At 46.7% G+C, this 20,703-nt stretch overlaps 2 protein-coding genes across 9 annotated transcripts in view; one reads left to right on the plus strand and one right to left on the minus strand.

The window, feature by feature from the left end:
* Positions 1-1,464: 1,464 nt before the first annotated feature.
* Positions 1,465-4,351, minus strand: LOC310769897 (cytochrome c oxidase subunit 5B, mitochondrial-like). 2 transcript variants are annotated; one of them, XM_083629767.1, is made up of 4 exons: positions 4,132-4,351; positions 3,283-3,353; positions 2,215-2,314; positions 1,465-1,703 (listed from the first exon to the last, which is right to left on the minus strand). In XM_083629767.1, the coding sequence occupies exons 1-4, from the start codon at positions 4,247-4,249 to the stop codon at positions 1,594-1,596; spliced, it is 399 nt and encodes a 132-aa protein (XP_083485893.1). In that variant the 5' UTR covers positions 4,250-4,351; the 3' UTR covers positions 1,465-1,593. The 2 variants fall into 2 exon arrangements, with proteins under 2 accessions (XP_083485893.1, XP_083485894.1); XM_083629768.1 differs by having other exon boundaries at positions 2,215-2,342; positions 4,132-4,349.
* Positions 4,352-10,334: 5,983 nt separating this feature from the next.
* The window catches only part of FAM178B (family with sequence similarity 178 member B), a 175,894-nt gene continuing 165,525 nt past the window's right edge, over positions 10,335-20,703 (plus strand). For 2 of the 7 annotated variants that reach the window (XM_083629330.1, XM_083629331.1), the window contains exons 1-3: positions 10,341-10,710; positions 13,396-13,911; positions 15,142-15,208. In XM_083629330.1, coding sequence (XP_083485456.1) covers positions 13,519-13,911; positions 15,142-15,208 — 460 coding nt within the window. In that variant the 5' untranslated portion in view covers positions 10,341-10,710; positions 13,396-13,518. Of the gene's footprint in view, positions 10,711-13,395; positions 13,912-15,141; positions 15,209-20,703 lie in introns of all 7 variants that reach the window. The other 5 variants (XM_083629328.1, XM_083629329.1, XM_083629332.1 and 2 more) reach the window with 4 other exon arrangements.

Genomic DNA, 20,703 nt, shown 5'->3' on the forward strand with positions numbered 1-20,703 from the left:
AATAATAAATTATTATTATTATAAATTATTATTAAAAGGGGTTCATGCTTGTCAGCAGCTTCATAGGCTACTGTATGTAGAAAACATACTGGGGAGCCAGAATCTCTTACAGCTGTGATAGGCTATATGCAGTTTCAAACCAAGCTGCACAGATTATATTGTGGCAGACGGAGATGTTCACATGGGCAAAAATGCCTAAAAACCCTTTACTGGGAAAAGGAAACTAGGAACAAATGAGGAAAATTGTGCTAGACAAGATACATCCTCTGCTTTTGTGGTTCTGGAAGAATTCTAATGAAGACACAAAGAGGGAGGGTTGCTTGAAGGAAAGGAACCTGTATTTTCATGGAGCTTTAGAAAGATTACTTAACAGCTTAAGATTTCTTCATAAGTAATGGGAGAGGGGCTTCTCCGAGACACGCATGAGCCATGGGAACCTCTCTTTTGTAGGGGTGGTAATGTGGCCGTCCTGGAACAGCCCAGCTGAATACTGCAGGAATCTTGATGCAGGACTAGGGTTTGAACAATTCCTACAAGACAAAGATGGCTTGTACTGTTAATGTGACCAACAGCAAGTTTCCACATGATTGGCCAAGAACCCAATCTTAATGAAGAATGTTTTCAATCTTCCATAGGGACTGCTTAAGTATGTCATAATTTTGGAGAATGTTCTCTGAAGCAAGAGAGGAGGGGAAATGGCTTGAGCTTAAGATATATTGCTGGATGCGAAAGTGCAACCATCTACCCACGCAAACCTAAGTTGCTCTTTCAAGCAGCACCAGCAATGACTCTGCCAACTAATCTGTTCCCTTGAAGCCATGGGTCACTTTCCCACCAAGTTTTGCTTGCTTCCCAGCCTTGGATCAGTTAGCTAGCACATTTTCTCCTCCTGGTTCCTGGAGGCTAGGCTAAATTGGTCTGTAAGGTAAAAGTAAAGGTAAAGGACCCCTGGATGTTTAAGTCCAGTTAAAGGCAACTACGGGGCATGGTGCTCATCTCGCTTTCAGGCCGAAGAAGCCAGTGTTTGTCCATAGACAGCTTTCTGGGTCATGTGGCCAGCAGGACTAAACCGCTTCTGGTGCAACGGGACACTGACAAGCCAGAGCACATGGAAACGTCGTTTAATTTCCCGCCACAGTGGTACCTATTTATCTACTTGCATTAGTGTGCTATCAAACTGGTTGTAAGTAGTGTCTGTTCAGCTTTAGAATGCTAAAAATTAGAAAGCTCACATATCTAGAGATAAAAGAACTAAGGTCGCTGGTAGATTTGTACAGCTGCCCTTTCAAGAGAAGTGACACCCACTTTCCTCCCAGAAGAGCTGTACCTCACTCAAAAAAAGGAGGGAGGAATACCACCACCCTCTTTTGCTCCAGCACAAGAGCAGCTACAGTAAAGGAAAAAAGCTCCAAGGCACACACAGCTAGTTTTAGCAGCTGGGTTAGACCATAAAGAGAGAATTCATTCACACAATGAGTCAAAGACTTTATTAGGTTTCAAGGAATGTGATACATCGTGACATAAACATCTACGTCGCTCAGCCCTGTATCCAGAAATCATAAATGGAGAGCTCAGCAAAGCTTTGAAGCCAAATCAGGGCAATTGGTAGCCAACCAACTTGTAATGGGCTCCACAGGAGGGGCAGCGCTGGGGATTTCCCTTGTGCAGCCAGAACCAGATCACAGTGCTGTTGTCCTCTTCACCTGCAATGCGTGGGATAAAGTAGATTAGGCAAGATACTACAGACACATTGGAAAAATGTACATAGGAATGATGACAGGGGGTTGCATCTAGGCAATACAAGTGGATTCAATAAAAGAGCAAGCACAAAGAAAAAGTTGATTAATAAACTAAATCACCAAGAGTGAATTTAATAGCCACTCAAGCTATTAAAGAAACTACTTTAGGCAGAGGCCATTTATGAGGCTTGTTTTGTTACACTGATCATGTCTAAGAGTTCAGCTGCATCTGCAGGCAAGCCAACAATTTGCCTTCACAAATTTTGCAGATGTTCCAACTCAAACATGTCACATCTTCAGCCATATTCTTCCCGCCTACCCAAAGGAAGTTCAACACAAATGAGATGCTCCCCGCCCCCCCCCCGCAACACTGATTTCACATACAGATAAGTGACCGCACAAGAAAGTTCCCTTGAAATGATGTGAACAAACAGCACTGAGCCAGAAGCTATTTCTGTATTTAAGAGAGACTTACAGATGCAGCCCACAAGCCTCTTGTCTGTAATTGAAGGGACTATGTTGGGGTCTTCCTTTGTTCCAGCATATCGTTTGGGTGGTAGCATGTTGTAAGGATCCTACAAGCAGCAGGAGAGTTGAAGACCACTTTAGAAACCAAAAAAAATTACTGCACATGTTCCCAGTAACTGACTATTTGCCTTTCCCACCCCTGAGGTTTGTGGCAGCAAATCAGCTTGCAGCCGAATGCCCTAGACATCCCCCCCTCCAGCCAGTTATTCTATTTGTATAATTTTGTGACTAAAATACCTGATTTCCAAGCCAAGATATGAACTCAACCACACCCAGCCCTACAAACCTGACAGTTTCTCAGATTCAGTTCAAGTACTGTACTATGAATCAGATAAAAACCAGTCTCCATCTCTCATTTGATGGAAGCGCCAGAATGTTATTTATTTATAAAATGTTCTATACTGCTGTATCATAAAAATATATTGCAGTGGTTTACAACATTGTAAAACAATAGAGTAAAATAAAAAATCAGATACAAAAGGGAAAAAACTAAAAACGAGCATCAGTAAATTATTGTGGGGGATCTACTCAATTGATTTCCATTTAGCTGAATACTGAATAAAGAGAGAAAATGTTTAGTGGGACAGGCTGTTGCTGCTACCTAATAAATTCATTTTTAAGTCTAAAGTATTCTAAGTGATCCAATTACAGTGGTATCTTGGTTTAAGAACAGCTTAGTTTATGAACAACTTGGATTAAGAACGCTGCAAACCCGGAAGTAGGTGTTTTGGTTTGTGACCTTTGCCTTGGAAGCAGAACATGTTCCGCTTCCTGTTGAGTGTGTTCCATTTGTAAACTGAGTCCCCGCTGCTATGGGAAAGCACACTTTGGTTAAAGAACACTTTGGTTTAAGAACGGACTTCCGGAACGGATTAAGTTCGTAAACCAAGGTACCACTGTAAAAGTGCCAGTGTTCTGGGGGAAGTTACCAGTTTTTTACCATTTATACTAAAGGAGCACAATCACAACACAGTTTTATCAATAAAGGTCATTTCCCTTGCTTGTTTTTACTCACCAGCCCCTTCTCTAAAGCTTTCATGGTTTTCCTCTCCATTCCTGTAGCCTGTTCTTCATCACTGGGAATACCTAGGATAGAGAACAACAGTGAACTGTTGGGGATGAAAGAGTCTTCCCTATGTCAGGGAAGACACAAAATATTTGTTTTACTACCAGTGAGCCTCTTGGCATCTGTGCCCCTGGCATTTACCACTTTGTCCAGTCCATGTCAAGTGATCCAATGACTTTTACCATACCATTTTAAATTGCTTTCCGTTTCTGTTTCCTAAAAGTAGTATAAGAGAAGGGCCTATATCTGTTTTGAGATCCCAAGTTGAAATTTTGCAGGAAGCTCTTTGAAATATTAATACATTTGGAGGGGGGGTGGATTTTTAATCGTATTGATTTTTAAATCATTTTTTAAAGTATAAATTTTGTAACTTAACTTTATGTGCCAAATCATATTAAAGCCTATGAAGTTCTGAAGAGATTGGTATTTTTAGTTTTGAAATATCTCCGTTCTGGACTGAGCCATGTTTAAGGTTTTTGTGCAGTCCGGCAAATCCCCCCAAAATTAAAAACGGAGACCTGGGACTTTCTCTTCTACTGTACTTCTTTTAGGAAATTGAAAACGGAAGCAATATAAAAGGGCGAGGTAAAAGTCGCTGGGTCCCTTGGCAGGAGGCGACCCTGGAGAAGAGGGAGGGTCCCTCCAACGCGGCCCGCATTCCCCTCGCATCTTCCCGCCGCGCCCGGGGAGACCAAGGCGGCCAGGCCAGGGCGGCCCTGCCCCCGCGCAGCCCCCGTCGCAGTCGCGGCCGAGAGACCCCAGCAAGGTCCCCCCGCGCCGCCTCCGCCCGCCGCTCACCTCCGGCGCCCATGGAGCGGGCGGCCCCCGTCAGGCGCAGCGGCCCCCGGCCCAGGGGACTCCGGCCCGCTCTGAGGCCTCGCAGGGCCCCGCACACCCGCAGTAACCTTGACGCCATGGCAACCCTCAGAGCAGAGCGAGAGAGAGGCGCAGAGAGGCAGCCTCCCCACAGGATCTCTTCCGCTTCCTGCCCTTCACTTCGCCGCCTAAGAAGACGCCCGCCCACCTAGTTCCGGTGTTAAAAATAAAACAAAGCCCCCATTGGTCGCGACGCCCTGTGGGCGGGCCCAGGGCAGCAGCGCCCTCGCGAGAATGGCCGGGCGGGAGAAAGCGCCGGGCCGAAGAGGCGGCGGGCGGGAGGCGCCATCTTGAAGCCAGAGGCCGTTCCTTGGGAGTGGTCAGCCCGGCCGTAGCAGAGCGCGGCCTGCCTCCCGGGAAGGTCCAGCTGCTCTCCCAAACAAAATGCCCAGCAGCCCAGACGGGAGGGGAGTCCAACACGTGTGAGGAGATCACAGCCGGAGTCCTGACACGCCTTCATTCCTGACAGGCTCACATTGGGCTGCCGTGCGTCCGGACTTTCCCGGACAAAAAGTGATGTCAAGGGCGGGGTTTACGTCCAGGATCTTAGACAAATCAATCGAAAAATCGCGGTGTTTTGTGGCGTTTTTATATAGAGAAGAAGAAGAGCTCAACAATGTTGGGGTCTTCCTTAAAAAAGCTCCACAACGACTTTTTTTGGGGGGTCCAGGTTTTTACTTTTTGAAACATGGCACCCCTCGGCTCACACCAAAGACGCATCTTTCCTTGAGCCCCACATGCCATGTGAGGAAGTTCCCCGTCCTGCGCTGGGCGGAAGTAAGCCCAGCCAGCCTCCCTCTCTTCTCCCTTCCCTCTGACAGAGCCTGGCCGCCCCAGGCAGGGCAGCTGCTCCCGGACTCTGGCCTTGGGCTTCGGCCTCTGCCCCAGTGTCCCCCTTCCTTCCGTGGGGCAGGTGGGGCAGCACATCAGAAATGCCTGCGTGGTTTGGATGCCTCTGTGTCCGCGTGGCGTGTGAGCGCCTTTACTGGCCTGGCACCGGATTTCTGGCCTGTTTCCAAACATGCTGTGGCTGCCCCTCTGGTTGACTGTTTTTGTATTTCTTTTTTAAAATATATTTCCCCTCTATGCCTGGGCTGAATATAAGAGGAAACACCTAGAATCTCACCATGTCAGTTAGATAATTGCTGCAATTCAGGATTATATATGCCAGCCTTCTTAGGGTCCCCAGCATGGTGCCTGTGGGCAGCAGTGTACCTACCAGTATCTCTTACAGCACCTGTGAAAGGTCTCAGTAAATATCCCCTCACAAATCCAAAATGTATGAAAGACTTTTGCTCTTCCTGCTCAGTTCTTGTTACATTGAACTCCCACCACTCCAAACATGTCCACTTTGCAGTGGGTGACAGGAGTGGATGCCCACTTTCTCTTCTGAACAAAGGGGAGGTGCACAGGGCTTCTCTTTCAGAGCAAGTGAAGTGGGATGGTGGCAGGTGTAGTTCCCTTTCTCTCTCACTGGTGAGGGTGGCTGATGCAGGGGCATGCCTGCAACATTTTGTGCACCAATTTCTCTGCTCTTTAAGATGTGGCAGCCATTTTGTGTTATGCAGCACACCACTCCTGGCACCCACTTTGTGACTGGCATCCACAGCACTCTCTCAAAATCCGATGTGCTCACTGCTATTCAGGACAACTTGCAAGTAAAACATTAGAAAATGCAATGAAATGACATCAAAGTAATATAAGATGAAGAAAGGTTCAACAAATAAAGCAAATACATTAGGTAGGAAATTATTTATTTGGTAAAACAAACAAATAGGTAAAGGTAAAGGGACCCCTGACCATTAGGTCCAGTCGTGGCCGACCTTGGGGTTGCAGCGCTCATCTCGCTCTATAGGCCGAGGGAGCCGGCGTACAGCTTCCGGGTCATGTGGCCGGCATGACTAAGCCACTTCTGGTGAACCAGAGCAGCGCACGGAAACACCGTTTACCTTTCCGCCAGAGCGGTACCTATTTATCTACTTGAACTTTGACGTGCTTTCGAACTGCTAGGTGGGCAGGAGCAGGGACCGAGCAACGGGAGCTCACCCCATCGTGGGGATTCGAACCGCCGATCTTCTGATCGGCAAGTCCTAGGCTCTGTTTAACCCACAGCTTGAATTAAAAAAACCCTCTTTACCATCTGATGAAAGAACAAGTGAGGGAACCAGTCAAGCTTTCTAGGACCAATAATTCCATTATATTTGCTGCAAAAAACCCTTCCATATCAACCTGCCCTTACTCTAAGATCAGCAACTGAGGCCCTCCTGGAGGCCCATCCTCAGTATCAGATACCTGGTGTGCTCTCCTGGGCCCAACTCTATATAGGTGGCTAGTTAAGATGCTTCTTTTTGATGGGCACTTAAGGAGAAAAGCTGCAACTACTGCATTAGCAATGATTTGTTGTTGTTGTTCATTAAATTTCTATACCGCCCTTCATCTGAAGATCACAGGGTGTTTTACAGTATTAAAACACAAACATAATGACAAACAAAAACAATAACTCCAAACCCACAGTTAAAAAGGCCAAAGATTGTTTAATTTGCCAAAGGCTTGGGAGAAGAGAAATGTTTTTGCCCCTCCGGGAAAGGCTCACTCTCATGTTGCAATTCTCTGGATCTCATGGAGGAGGTGCATGAAGGGGGGCCTCAGATGATGGTTGCAGAGTCCAGGTAGCTTTGTAGGGGAAAGATGACCCTTGAGGTACTGCTGTTTAACACTTTATTGGGACAAAAAACAGCACTTTGAATTGGGCTCGGAAACTAATTGGCAGCCACTGCAGTTGGATCAGTGTTGTCTGCTCAAACCGTCTTGCCCCAGTGAGCAACCGGGGCCCCAAATTCTGCACCAGCTGAAGTTTCCCAGCTGTCTTCAGAGGTAGCCCAATGTAAAACGCATTGCAGTAATCTAATGCAGAGGCTACTAGAGCATAGATGACAGAAATTAGGCCATCTCTGTCCTTTGATGTGTCGTTACATGTTTTTAAAGGCTTGTGTCATTTTGTGGGTTTTTATGGATTTGCCTGTTAGAAAAAATCCTGTGCCTTTATGCAAATTAAGATAAATGAGTTTGTATACATACTTAAGATACGTATGTCAGAGGCTCATTTATAATTCTATTTCATGAATGATTCATGTTCTTATGTAGCTGCATTGTTTTATAATTTCTGAATGTCCCATGATCATGATCATATTATGAAGCAGTCGTGTTCTATGTTATACATCAGTGGTTCCCAATTAGGGGTTTGGGGACTCCTGGGACTCCCATGGAATGCACCCAGGGGCTCTGCAGCCCCATCCCTTGCCTCCCCCCCCCAACTATTTTTTTGTTTGTTTGCCATTTTTGCAGGGTTATATCACAAATTGTATGGTCTGTTTTAGTGCTGTGCAATTTTTCAGTATATGGGCCAAAATTGGTTTTGAAATCACACTGCAATAACGATTTTGACCCGGCAATATATAGCAACAGATCACTCCTCATGCGAGGGAGAGCAGGGCATCTGGTTGCAAGTCTCTGCCTTTCCCTCACACTGATGGAGAAGATCACTTCAAGGCACTGTGGCCCCACCTTCCCCTGGCACTGAGGCAGAGCAGCTTTTCTCTTATGTTTAATTTTTTATTGGTTTTTACACATATTTTCCAGCATATCCTTTTAAACATCATTTCAAATTTTTTGGCTATCACAGCCTAGGACTTCCTTCAACCTTGACCGGTGGTTTTCTAAAATCTTTTTTAATTGTGCATTTTGTTACTTTTCTTTACATTTCCAACATTTATTGTCTGTTTTATATATTTCAGCTAATTTCACTAGTGTTGTACATCATTTTCATAATATTTTCTTTCAGTGCACTGCAAGCAGTAAATTTTATTCCCTCTTTCCACAGTTTCGCCCAATCTATTTGTATATTGTGACCAACATCTTTAGCCCAATGAATCATAACCGATTGAACTTCCTCATCTTTCAGATGCCATTCCAATAATAATTTGTACATTTTAGATAATATTTTAAATCTATTATTTAATAACTCCAATTCAAATTTGATTTTGTATATCCAAATCCATTTTTTCTTTTTATCCTCTTTAAACATTTTGTTGACTTGACGATAATGCAACCAATCATTCACCAAACCTTTTACATCTTCATACGGTTTTAGCTTCCATTGGTTCTCCATCTCTGTTACCAATTGCTCATAGGTGGCCCAATTTTTACCCATGTTTATCTTTTTTACACTCATTGCCTCAAGAGGTGAAAGCCACCATGGTGTCTTGCGTTGTAATAGATTTTTATATCTGTCCCACACCTCATACAATGACTTTCGAAATACAGTCATACCTCATGTTATGTTTGCTTCAGGTTGAGCGTTTTCAGGTTGCGTCCCGCGGCGACCCAGGAAGTACCGGAAAGGGTTACTTCGGGGTTTCGCCACTCGCGCATGCATAGACACGCAAAATGACGTCACACGCATGCGCAGAAGCGGTGAATCGCGACCCGCGCACTCGGACACGCGGGTTGCATTCTGCTCATGTTGCAAACGGGGCTCCGGAATGGGTCCTGTTCGCAATCCGAGGCACCACTGTATGTGGTTTCCAAATCCTTTATGAACTTTTACTTTATCATACCAAAGATATGCGTGCCATCTGAATCTGTTGCCAAATCCTTCCAGATCTAAAAGGTCTTTATTCTCCAACAACATCCAATCCCTTAACCAACAAAGGCATGATGCTTGCTTTTCTCACTCAGCAAGAAAGCAGCCACAGAAGGACGTGCATCTCCACTGGATGCCCCACGGACTGCAGCTTGATGCATCCCCACCCCCTCAAACCATGCAGTGGAGGTGATGCCGCTTCCTTTCCTCCCCCCCCCAATCTCTGCGGCTGCTGCTTCCTGCATTGTGGGGGGATGTTGGACTAGATGACCCTCGGGTCCCTTCCAACTCTCAGATTCTGTGATTCCCTCATCTCCACGCCTGATCAGCAGGCACCCCACCTGTGCGATCTCCGTGACTGCTCCTTCCCTCATCCTCACACCTGATCTTCAACTTCAGGCATTGTGATATATCAGATTATTATTATTAATGATTGATTTATTGAATTTATATACTGCCCTATATCCGGAGTTTTCAGGGTGGTTCACAGAACAAAATCAAAATACAAAACCACAAAATACAAAATCAAAACCACCCAATAACAATGTTTAGCTGCTGATATATCACAGCGTTGAAAACCATATAACACTCATCCCTAGTCTGTTTTTTTTAGTATACCTAAAATCCTTAAAAGACGCCTGCTCCTTGGGAGAAAGGCGATGACAAACCTAGACAGCTTCCTAAAAAGCAGAGACATCACCTTGCCAACAAAGTTCCGTATAGTTAAAGCCATGGTTTTCCCAGTAGTGATGTACGGAAGTGAGGGCTGGACCATAAAGAAGGCTGATTGCCAAAGAATTGATGCTTTTGAATTATGGTGCTGGAGGAGACTCTTGAGAGTCCCATGGACTGCAAGGAGATCAAACCTCTCCATTCTTAAGGAAATCAGCCCTGAGTGCTCACTGGAAGGACAGATCCTGAAGCTGAGGCTCCCAGACTTTGGCCACCTCATGAGAAGAGGACTGCCTGGAAAAGACCCTGATGTTGGGAAAGATGGAGGGCACAAAGAGAAGGGGTCGACAGAGGACGAGATGGTTGGACAGTGTTCTCAAAGCTACAAACATGAGTCTGACCAAACTGCGGGAGGCAGTGGAAGACAGGAGTGCCTGGCGTGCTCTGGTCCATGGGGTCACGAAGTGTCGGACACGACTAAACAACAACAAAACCCTTTGCTTATTATGGGCTACCCCACCGTTTTGTTCAAAAAAAATTGCTTTGTAGAGGTAAACTACCTTAGAGTTATCAAAATTTTCAAAAGTGGGGGATCCGTGGCTTGGCTTTTGAAAAATAGGGGGTCCTCAGTAATTAACTAATTGGGAACCACTGTTATAAACCAAGCACTGCTATAAGTTTTTTTTTCTTTTTGTATTCCAGTGTACTTATTATCAATTATAAAAAAAAATTGGTGCAGCGCAAAGCACATTTTTATTCTGAAAGTGTGGCCCAGTTTTTTAGCCAGTGTTTTAGCAGGTGGAGGTTGCATCTTGGAGCCGCATCTCATGAATCCGCTCCAGGCAATTTAAAGCACCCCTCCCTGCAACAGAAAGAATCCTGGAAACCATAGTCTACCCCTCAGGGGCTACAATGCGCAGTACCCTTAAACCACAGTTCCCCGCATTCCGGAGGGGTGGGGTGCCTGTAAGTTTAGGATCGGGCTGCGCGCGCGGAAAGGACCCCTTCTCCCTCTCGAGGCGACCACGTGGCTGGCTTGGGATCCCCGCTTGCTGATTGGCTGTCCTTGGCTGCCGCCTGGCGCCCCGGGCGACCGAGGGATGGAGCGTTCGGGCTGATTTTTGAATCGGGCCGAAGCAGGTGGGAGTTGGGCGGCGGCAGAAGCGGCCGGAGGAGTTTTTTCGCAGGTAGAGAGCGGGGTGCAGCCCCTTCCCAGTTCTCGGGGTCCTTTTCCTCCCCTCTTTTTCGAGGTCTTCCTTCTTGCATCCTTCGCTGGGATCAACCTTCCTCTCCCACGCCTGCCTCCCAAGCCGGTGCAGTTCCCATGGTCAAGCTGCGGCAAAGCAAAACGCCGCTCTCGCAAGGTGGCTTCATCCTTGAATGCCCGCTGCCTTCCAGGGTCGCCCTGCAGTGGCAACGAGCTGCCTGCTTGTCATATCAAAGTACTTGGTGAGGTGCAGAAAAGGTGCAAAGATACTGGATCTTGCATGCTGTGGCCTCTAAGTACCACCCCCACCACCTTCTCGTCCTGCTGCTGCTGCTTTGTGCTAGATGCCACTGCTTTTAGCCACGATTCTGAGTTAGCCCCTATAGTAACCCTCTTCCTACCTATAGTTACTCAGAGCATGATATATCACACACATAAAATATCAACACACATATGTTGTTCTCTTCCAGTGGTTCCCAAAATGAGTGGTAGTGCCCCCTGGAGGGTTTACCTTGGGGGAGCTAAGAGGCAAGGGGGACCGTGGGCGGGTGCTGGAGGTGTAAAGGACCATCAGACTTTGAAAAACTGGTATCTGTGGATCAAGTTCATCCGTTTTGTCAACTTAATTAAACTGAATAGTTTGAACAAATGTGCAATTAATTGCTACTGGTTTGAATTCTATTGTGTTACCTTCCTTGGTGGGTTGTGCAAATTGTTGTTCCAAAAATGCTTGTTCTAGAACAGGGTGGCGGGGGCACTGGGGATGAGTTTATGGAACTAAGGGCATGATGGCTCAAAAAAGTTTTGTAACCACTGTTCTAGTCCTACACCAGCAAGTTATCATCTGAAAGTCCTCTGTTTTCACATATTTGTTCCTTAATAAATCTTTAAAAATTTGCGAACTCGCCTGATCTGTCACTGCCTGGCTCCAATGGTGGGTGGATTCTCAAGGACCCCAGAAATGAATGCCTTGGAACAGTCGGGCTCTGACCTTGCTGAGAGATGCTGGAGCCACATTTTAAGCTGTCAGTACAAAATCCTACAGTGGTGCAGAGTGAAAGACCTTGGGACTTTTTAAGAGCAACAAGCAATTGTTGCTGCTTTTTGCGTGTAGATAAGACTCACAGACTCAACTTTCAAAAAGCGGAGGCTGTGTGCGGTAAAATAACCTCCCTATGGTAACTTTTTTCTTCTCGCATTGCCATGATCATTTTTTGATGGAAGGCTTTGCAATGAGGTGGTGGAGGCTTTCAGCCCTGCTGCCACTGTATTCTGGTCATTCAAGTCGAATGCACATGAGTGAGAAGCAGGCCCCCTCCAGACTGGTGTATTCTGAAAGTCCTTGTGTGCTGCTGCTTCCTGTAATGCAACTGTCACAGAATCGTATAATGGTAGAGTGGGAAGGAGCCCAAAGGGTTAGCTAGTCCAACCCCTGCAATGCAGGATCCTGGAGTTAGAGTCCTCAGCCCCTCCAGACAGGTGTTTCATTGAGGTGTATTCTGCAGCATGTTCTTGCTGACATGATCACAGTACATTAGTGATGGATTTATTCTGCAATGTTTCCTTAGTGCTGCCACATTACTGCTCCTGAGAGAGGCTATAGCGCAACATAAGTGGGACAGCCCACCCCCAACATTTGGGTTATGAAAAGTTAAGGGATTTTAGCAGAAAGTTAAAGGACATGCACTGATTGGAAACAAGCAGGATGACCGCTCCCAAACTTTGCAGACACAAATAGTATTGAAAGTGGGATCACGTATGACTGTCCCAATAGCATCATGAGCACAAAGCAGCATGAATGAGCAATAAAATGACCTCTGGAGATGCCTGCAATGAGGAATAGTCTATTCTGTCTTCCTGAGTGATTCACAAGAGCGAAAACTTTGATTTGTGCTGTAGGTACAAGAATAAAACAAGACACCCACATTGGGGTGGGGAAGCCTGTAGGCCTTCAGATTGGCTGGACAGCCGTTCTCATCACCCCTGACCCCTGACCATGCTGGCTGTTGCTCCTGGGATTCATGTGGCGTCTTGGGAGTTTGGGTGCAACTCAGCTTGGAGGAGTTAAGACGAGAGAGGGCAGGTACCCACATTCCCACACTATCCCTGTCCCTTTCACCCATCAGCTGACTTCTCTATCTCCTTCTTGCTTAGACTGACATGTCTTGGGTTGCATCCTGTTTACCACTTCCTCCTCAGACTTCTATCTTAGACTTCAAGATGAGAGGTCATCTTTAACTCTTCTATGAGAGAACAAAGGAGCAAGCGTGGCTTTCTTGTTCTTCTCTGGACTAGCTGGATAGAAGTTTCTAGTTCTAGTTTCAGTTATGTATTTCCTGCAATAAACAACTTTACTATTTTCTTCTCTGCAAGCTTTTATCTCTGCGTGATTGTGACAGGCAATGTCTCTTCTCTAACCAAGGTTTCACTAGTTTAAACACTGCTTGCTCTGCATACCAAAAGGGTTTCAATAAGTCATTCACCAAGTTATCCCAATCAATAGTATTGTTAATGAGTGGCAAAAAATGCTTTAATAAATAAAATAAAGTAGCTTAAGCACCAGACAGATGATGACTGCAATAAGCCACCAAATTGGGGGTGGGGTGGGATTTATTCTTTGTAGCAAGAAGATAAATATTGTTTGCCTCCCTTTCCCTCACTCCAGGTGGCTGGAGGCCTTCCAGAAAGCAGGAGATAAGGCTGCTTTCCCCAGCTGCTGAACTCATTCCTTTAAGAAACTCCAGAGAGCAGGCAGAACAAGCTGGAGGAGACATCAGCAGAGTTAGCCATGAAGAAGGCAGGGAAGCAAAGCCCTGGAGGCTCCTCTTCATCCAGTGACCCGCAAGGGACATCCAGGGATGCATCAGAGCAGATGTCCCCTAACCCACCTTCCCAGGAGGACGCCGTCAGAGTCACTTCACTTCCCCACCCAAAACAGCCATCCTACAGCATGGAGCTGTTTAACCCCTGGCAGGACCTTCGGTGGTACCAGATCCCCTTGTCATCTTCAAGGAGGCCCAAAGCAGGCCTCTTCAGCTTTACATTCCAGTCCAGCCTGGAGGAGTACCAGCAGCTCCGGAAGTCCAAGAATCTGAAAATCGGCCGGCCCTTCTCCATGCCGCCTCTTTCTTCTGTTCCCTTGATGCTCACTGATGGCTCCCAGGAAGCACCACACAAGAGGGTGAGTAATCCCTGGCCAAACGTGAAGCTAGAATTTGGGGCTTGGGAGGGAGGAGTGTGCTCATGGATTGACTCCTGGGGCTGGTGTGTACTGTTGCCTTTGTTATCAGTCCAAATAGATATATGTGCAAATAAGTATTATTTTTAGAGTGTCCGAAAGGCACATGCCCTGCCCTTGGGCTTAGACTCTGAGAGGGCAGAAGACCGTCTTGCCCAATGCCTCTTGGAAGCCTCCGGCAAGAGGGAAGAGGCACTGCTCAGCGGCAGACGGTCCCAGCTTCAGTCCTTAGTATCTGCAGGTAGGGCTGGGAATCATCCTTGTTTATAATGCTAGAAAACCTCTGCCAGTCAGTGTGGACAATACCAAGCTTGTTACTGAGTAGATGGACCAAGGATCCAACCCTGTGGAAGGCAGCTTTCCATGTAGAGAAATGGTAGAGGGGGAGGGATCCGTTTGGCAATGCTAGGATGCAGAGGGTCCATCCTGCTGGAACCACAATGTTCTTTACTTGCTGGTGGTCTTGCTGTGATGGAGGTGAAGGGGCTACCCAGCAGCTTGCGATAGGAGCCAGTCCTTCTTCGGCTTGTGATAGGAGCCCGTCATTTCCCTTCCCCAGCTCTCTGCAGCTACGTGGCAACAGCAACTAATAGTCGCAGCAGAGTTCTTTCTGGAGAGTGTGGGGAGGAGAAAGCAAACTCCCTGCAGCTGTTGCGGTTGCCTAGAAGGGTTCAGGCTGCTCTTTCCCTAGGTGACCCTTGGTCATCCTCGGCTGGTAGATACCTCGAGTTACAAATGCCTCAGGTTACAAACTCCGCTAACCTGGAAGAGTTACCTCGAGTTGAGAACTTTGCCCCAGGATGAGAACGGAAATTGTGTGTCGGTGGCGCAGCAGCAGCTAGAGGCCTCATTAGCGAAAGTACGCCTCTAGTTAAGAACAGTTTCAGGTTAAGAATGGACCTCTGGAACGAATTAAGTTCGTAACTAGAGGTACCGCTGTACATCGTGCCACAAATGTCCCAGTACAAATTCTAATTCCCAAGCATCCTGCATTACCATGAGATCTCTGTAAGCATGAATTGGGTCCTATCAGTTTTGTCCCCAGCGCAGACAGCCAAACTGCAGACACAAGGCAGTAGTGCAAAAGCCACAGAAAGCGCTGATGAAGTTGCTGCAGAGAGGCTTCCTTTGGATAATGACACACCTTGAACGGATGTCCCTTTTGTCCTACAGCAAGACGGCCGCAGGCGCTCAAGAGCTGGTGAAGCCAAAGGTGGCAAATCCCTCTCCTATATCAAAGGTAATATTTTAAAACAGGGGTGGGCAAGACGTAAGGCTTGTTGGATCTACGCTTCACTTTTTGCTAGATCCCTGAGATTTATCAAGGAGAACCAGGTGCAAAAGGCACCCAGTTTGAATGAAAGAGCAGGGAGCCTCTGAGCTGAGAGGTAGGTCTTCAGGGCTGGGAATGAACTGAGCTCACACAGTCCCCCCCCCCATTAGCTCTCTACATTTCAGCAGCCTGATTTAAGTTGGATTTCTTTTTCATTGCCCCTGAGTCATGTTGATCTGCTGCAAATCATTCAGAGATCCACCATTATATTTTGATCTACCTTCTTCCCACCCTTGATCCAAAATGTCACCAGTGACTTTGGCAGTGCAAAGGGATTGCTTCTGGCAGGGCAATCCCCTAAGGTCCTGCTTCGAAGGCAGCTCTGCTTTGCTGGACCTTACACCAGGGCAATTAATGGATACCCTTTGCTTTTCCAGAGGCAATGCTAAAAGCACAACAATGGCCGTAGTTGGCCATCCTTTTGCTGTCAATGTGATGAAGGAGGGTTTAGGGATTCTCATAAATGGTTGGTGGCAGGTGAGTTCACCTGAGTGGTTCTTCAGTGCTCTGGCCCCTCAGTCAGACTAGGCTTGGTGGATCAAGGGTTCCCCCCAACAGGCCAGCTAGGAAACACTGTCTTATGAAACCATCCAATCCACATCAGCTCCTCATTCTGGGGTTGCTTCCAGATTTGCTTTCACAGAATTTCTGCAGAGGTTTATGCTGTCACCACCAAGTGGCTCATGAATGTGTATTTAGCACTTGCTATTTATTGCAATGTTCTTGCTTTTTTGTAGGATCTCAGCTAAAGCATCCATGGCAGATGGCCATCCAATCTCTGCTGTGGGTTGTGATCCCATGGAGATAGTTGAAAGGGAGGAGTGGATCATACGTCTGATAAATGCAGGCGTAACTCAATTTCTTTCTCAAAATGTAATGCCCCAACAATTCAAAAAGTGTTTTGCATTGGCTTTAAAAATAAATCCAGCCAGCAGAAAAAGATCCATATCCAGTTTGGCAGTCCCAGGCTCTGCTGAAATGGAAAGTTTTGATGCATAATGTAAGGCCAGGGTAATGTAGTGGTTATACTGTTGGACTAGGAGCTGGGAGACCAGGGTTCAAATCCCCACTCAGCTATTGTGCTCGCTGAGTGACCCTGGGACAGTCACTGTCTCTTAGCCTGACCTACCTCACAGGTTTGTTGTGAGAATACAGATGAGGAGGGGGAAAGCCATGTCTGCCACCTTGAGCTCCTTACAGGGAAATGTCAGATGTAAATAAAATTAAATTAAATGTGTTGAAGAGCCGTGAAGCTGTGAGTCCCACCACAGATAAAGCCCTCGTCTGAGCAGCGTCTGGTTGTGCTTTGGATGGCAAGGACACCCCACGCAGGTCCTTCTCCTTTCCTAAGACATTCTAAGCAAGGTGGGGGGAGGCGCTCACTCCGTTATCCTTGACTGCACCAACTGCCCCTAATCCTGGGGGTCCTCACCTTGCTCGTCTTTCATTCTCAGCCCCCACCCATAATATGGAGGGTAGTATTTATTTTAGGACATAAGAAAAGCCCTGCTGGACCAGACCAAAGGCCTGTCTTGTCTTCCCTTCTGCTTCCCACAATGGACAACCAGATGCCTGTGAGAAGCCTGCCAGCAGGACCTGGGGCAGCAGGGCTCTCCTGATCTTGGTGCCCTTTGAGAGATTTACCTCCCTGCGGCGTTTGCCTAATCTCCTTTTAGAGCTGTCCATGCAGGGGGCCTGCAGTTCCTTACCCATAGATTTGAGGATTACAGTGTTAAAATTTGTAATCTCAAGCACTTTGTATGCTAAACCACATCCTCTTGGAATGCAGTCTACAGAATCAAACCACATCCTCTTGGAATGCAGTCTACAGAATCAAACCACATCCTCTTGGAATGCAGTCTACAGAATCAAACCACATCCTCTTCATAGAATCATAGAGTTGGAAGAGACCACAAGGGCCATCGAGTCCAACCCCCTGCCAAGCAGGAAACACCATCAGAGCACTCCTGACATATGGTTGTCAAGCCTCTGCTTAAAGACCTCCAAAGAAGGAGACTCCACCACACTCCTTGGCAGCAAATTCCACTGTCGAACAGCTCTTACTGTCAGGAAGTTCTTCCTAATGTTTAGGTGGAATCTTCTTTCTTGTAGTTTGGATCCATTGCTCCGTGTCCGCTTCCCTGGAGCAGCAGAAAACAACCTTTCTCCCTCCTCTATGTGACATCCTTTTATATATTTGAACATGGCTATCATATCACCCCTTAACCCCCTCTTCTCCAGGCTAAACATGCCCAGCTCCCTTAGCCGTTCCTCATAAGGCATCGTTTCCAGGCCTTTGACCATTTTGGTTGCCCTCCTCTGGACACGTTCCAGTTTGTCAGTGTCCTTCTTGAACTGTGGTGCCCAGAACTGGACACAGTACTCCAGGTGAGGTCTGACCAGAGCAGAATACAGTGGCACTATTACTTCCCTTGATCTAGATGCTATACTCCTATTGATGCAGCCCAGAATTGCATTGGCTTTTTTAGCTGCCGCGTCACACTGTTGGCTCTTGTCAAGTTTGTGGTCAACCAAGACTCCTAGATCCTTTTCACATGTAGTGCTCTCAAGCCAGGTGTCACCCATCTTGTATTTGTGCCTCTCATTTTTTTTGCCCAAGTGCAATACTTTACATTTCTCCCTGTTAAAATTCATCTTGTTTGTTTTGGCCCAGTTCTCTAATCTGTCAAGGTCGTTTTGAAGTGTGATCCTGTCCTCTGGGGTGTTAGCCACCCCTCCCAGTTTGGTGTCATCTGCAAATTTGATCAGGATGCCCTTGCGTCCATCATCCAAGTCGTTGATAAAGATGTTGAATAAGACCGGGCCCAAGACAGAACCCTGTGGCACCCCACTAGTCACTCTTCTCCAGGATGAAGAGGAACCATTGATGAGCACCCTTTGGGTTCGGTCAGTCAGCCAGTTACAAATCCACTGAGTGGTAGCATAGTCAAGACCGCATTTTACCAGCTTCTTTACAAGAATATCACGGGGCACCTTGTCAAATGCCTTGCTGAAATCAAGGTAGGCTACATCCACTGCGTTCCCTTCATCTACCAGGCTTGTAATTCTGTCAAAAAACGAGATCAGGTTAGTCTGACATGACTTATTTTTCAGAAATCCATGCTGACTATTGGTGATCACAGCATTCCTTTCTAGGTGCTCACAGACTGTTTGCTTAATGATCTGCTCCAGAATCTTCCCTGGTATTAATGTCAGACTGACTGGGCGGTAATTATTTGGGTCCTCTCTTTTCCCCTTTTTGAAAATAGGGACAACATTTGCCCTCCTCCAGTCTGCCGGGACTTCGCCTGTTCTCCAGGAATTCTCAAAGATGACTGCCAGTGGTTCTGAGATCACATCTGCCAGTTCTTTTAATACTCTTGGATGCAGTTCATCTGGCCCTGGAGACTTGAATACATCTAAACTAGCCAAGTATTCTTGTACTATCTCCTTAGTTATTCTGGGCTGTGTTTCCTCTGCTGAATCATTTGCTCCACATTCTTCAGGTCGGGCATTGTTTTCTTTATTGGAGAAGACTGAGGCAAAGAAGGCATTGAGGAGTTCAGCCCTTTCTGTGTCCCCTGTTTGCATTTCACCATCTTCTCCTCTGAGTGACCCCACTGTTTCTTTGTTCTTCCTTTTGCTACGAACATACCCATAAAAGCCTTTTTTGTTGCTTTTAACCTCTCTAGCAAGCCTGAGCTCTTGGAATGCAGCCTACAGAATGGTGATATTTAAAGCACGTGAAACTGGTAGTGCAGCTGTTTTGATGTGGTCAACAGTGGGCCCCTTCAAATGTCCTTTATATTGTCCATTCACAATAAAATTATTTGTGCTCAAGATGGTATTGGGACAATTATATGAAATCCCATGTTCAAGTTTTGGGGGCAGACATAGCAACATTTTTCCACCTTCGCCGCATCAAGCAGTTGGTCCCTTACCTTTCCCACCCTGACCTGGCCACAGTGATGCATGCGATGGTCACCTCCAGGCTTGACTACTGTAATTCGCTCTACGCGGGGCTGCCCTTGAAGCTGTCCCAGAAACTCCAGCGGGTGCAGAATGCTGCAGTGAGGCTCCTCACGGGGTCTCTGCCATGGGAGCATATTCACCCAGTGCTTTTCCAGCTGCACTGGCACCTGGTGGAGTATAGCGTCAGATTTAAGGTGTTGATTTTGACCTTTAAAGCCTAGGACCCTCATACCTACGGGACCGCCTCTCCTGATATGCCCCCCGGAGGACCTTAACATCCATATATAGCAACACCCTAGAGGTCTTGGGCCCTAAGGAAGTTAGATTAGCCTCAACCAGAGCCAGGGCCTTCTCAACACTGGCTCCGGCCTGGTGGAACGCTCTGTCTCTTGAGACCAGGGCCCTGCAGGATCTGATTTCTTTCTGCAGGGCCTGTAAGACAGAGTTGTTCCACCTGGCCTTTGGCTTGGAGCCAATTTGATTCCCTCCCTCTCTTTCTTTTTCCTTTCACCTCCTGTGAAGAGGCTGCATCCTAATGTTTTAATGTTGTATTTTAATCTTTTTAAAATTGTATTTTAATCAACTTGTTTTTATTATTGGTTGTTAGCCGCCCTGAGCCCGGTCTTGGCTGGGGAGGGCGGGGTATAAATAAAAATGTATTATTATTATTTTTTGTTTCCAGTCAGTGCACGCCCCCCCCCCCCCCGTTGGTAATAATGCAATAGGATTGGGGAAGGCTGGCAGAATGGAGTGGAGTGATATGTGTGGACAGTTCAGGATGAATCCACCAGTCATGCACTGTTATTGCATCAAGCGCATGTTGCAGAATAAGCCCACCAGTCTGGTTTGCGAAGTAAACGTCTGCATGGCAGTGGAGGGAAGCAACACCAAGGGAAACGCCTATCTTCTTGGACTGCAGGAGGAGTCAGCAGAGGGCGCTTTCCCCTTGAAAATGTTACTGAATCCCAGGAGTTTTTCACTAAATGAAAGTTGTATTTTTCACAGGTCAGAAAGCCCCTTCTCTCAAAAGATGCGCCTGCCCTTAGAAGCACCAGTCTAGTGGAACAATATAGTAGGATTTCTGAAACTTCTTAAAACTGGCCTCCATCAGTACAAATGTGTATAGGTCTGAAGCCGAAACAACTTAGTTAAGGGGATGGATCTTGACTCAGGAGCGCTGAATATTCCAGCTAAACATTAGGAAGAACTTTCTGACGCTAAGAGCTGTTTGACTGTGAATCAGGCTTCCTCGAAAGGTGGTGGACTCTCCTTCCTTGGAAGTTTTTTAACAGTTTGATTGGCCGTCTGTCAGGGATTCTTCAGCTGCGATTCCTGCATTGCAAAGGGTTGGACTAGATGACCCCTGGGGTCTCTTGCATCTCTACAGTTCTGTTTCTAATCTTTAGGAAGGTTCTTTGAGACCTTCACGT

The sequence above is a fragment of the Podarcis filfolensis genome (genome assembly GCF_964270895.1).
Source record: "Podarcis filfolensis genome assembly, chromosome: 8".
NCBI classification, from domain to species: Eukaryota; Metazoa; Chordata; class Lepidosauria; order Squamata; family Lacertidae; genus Podarcis; species Podarcis filfolensis.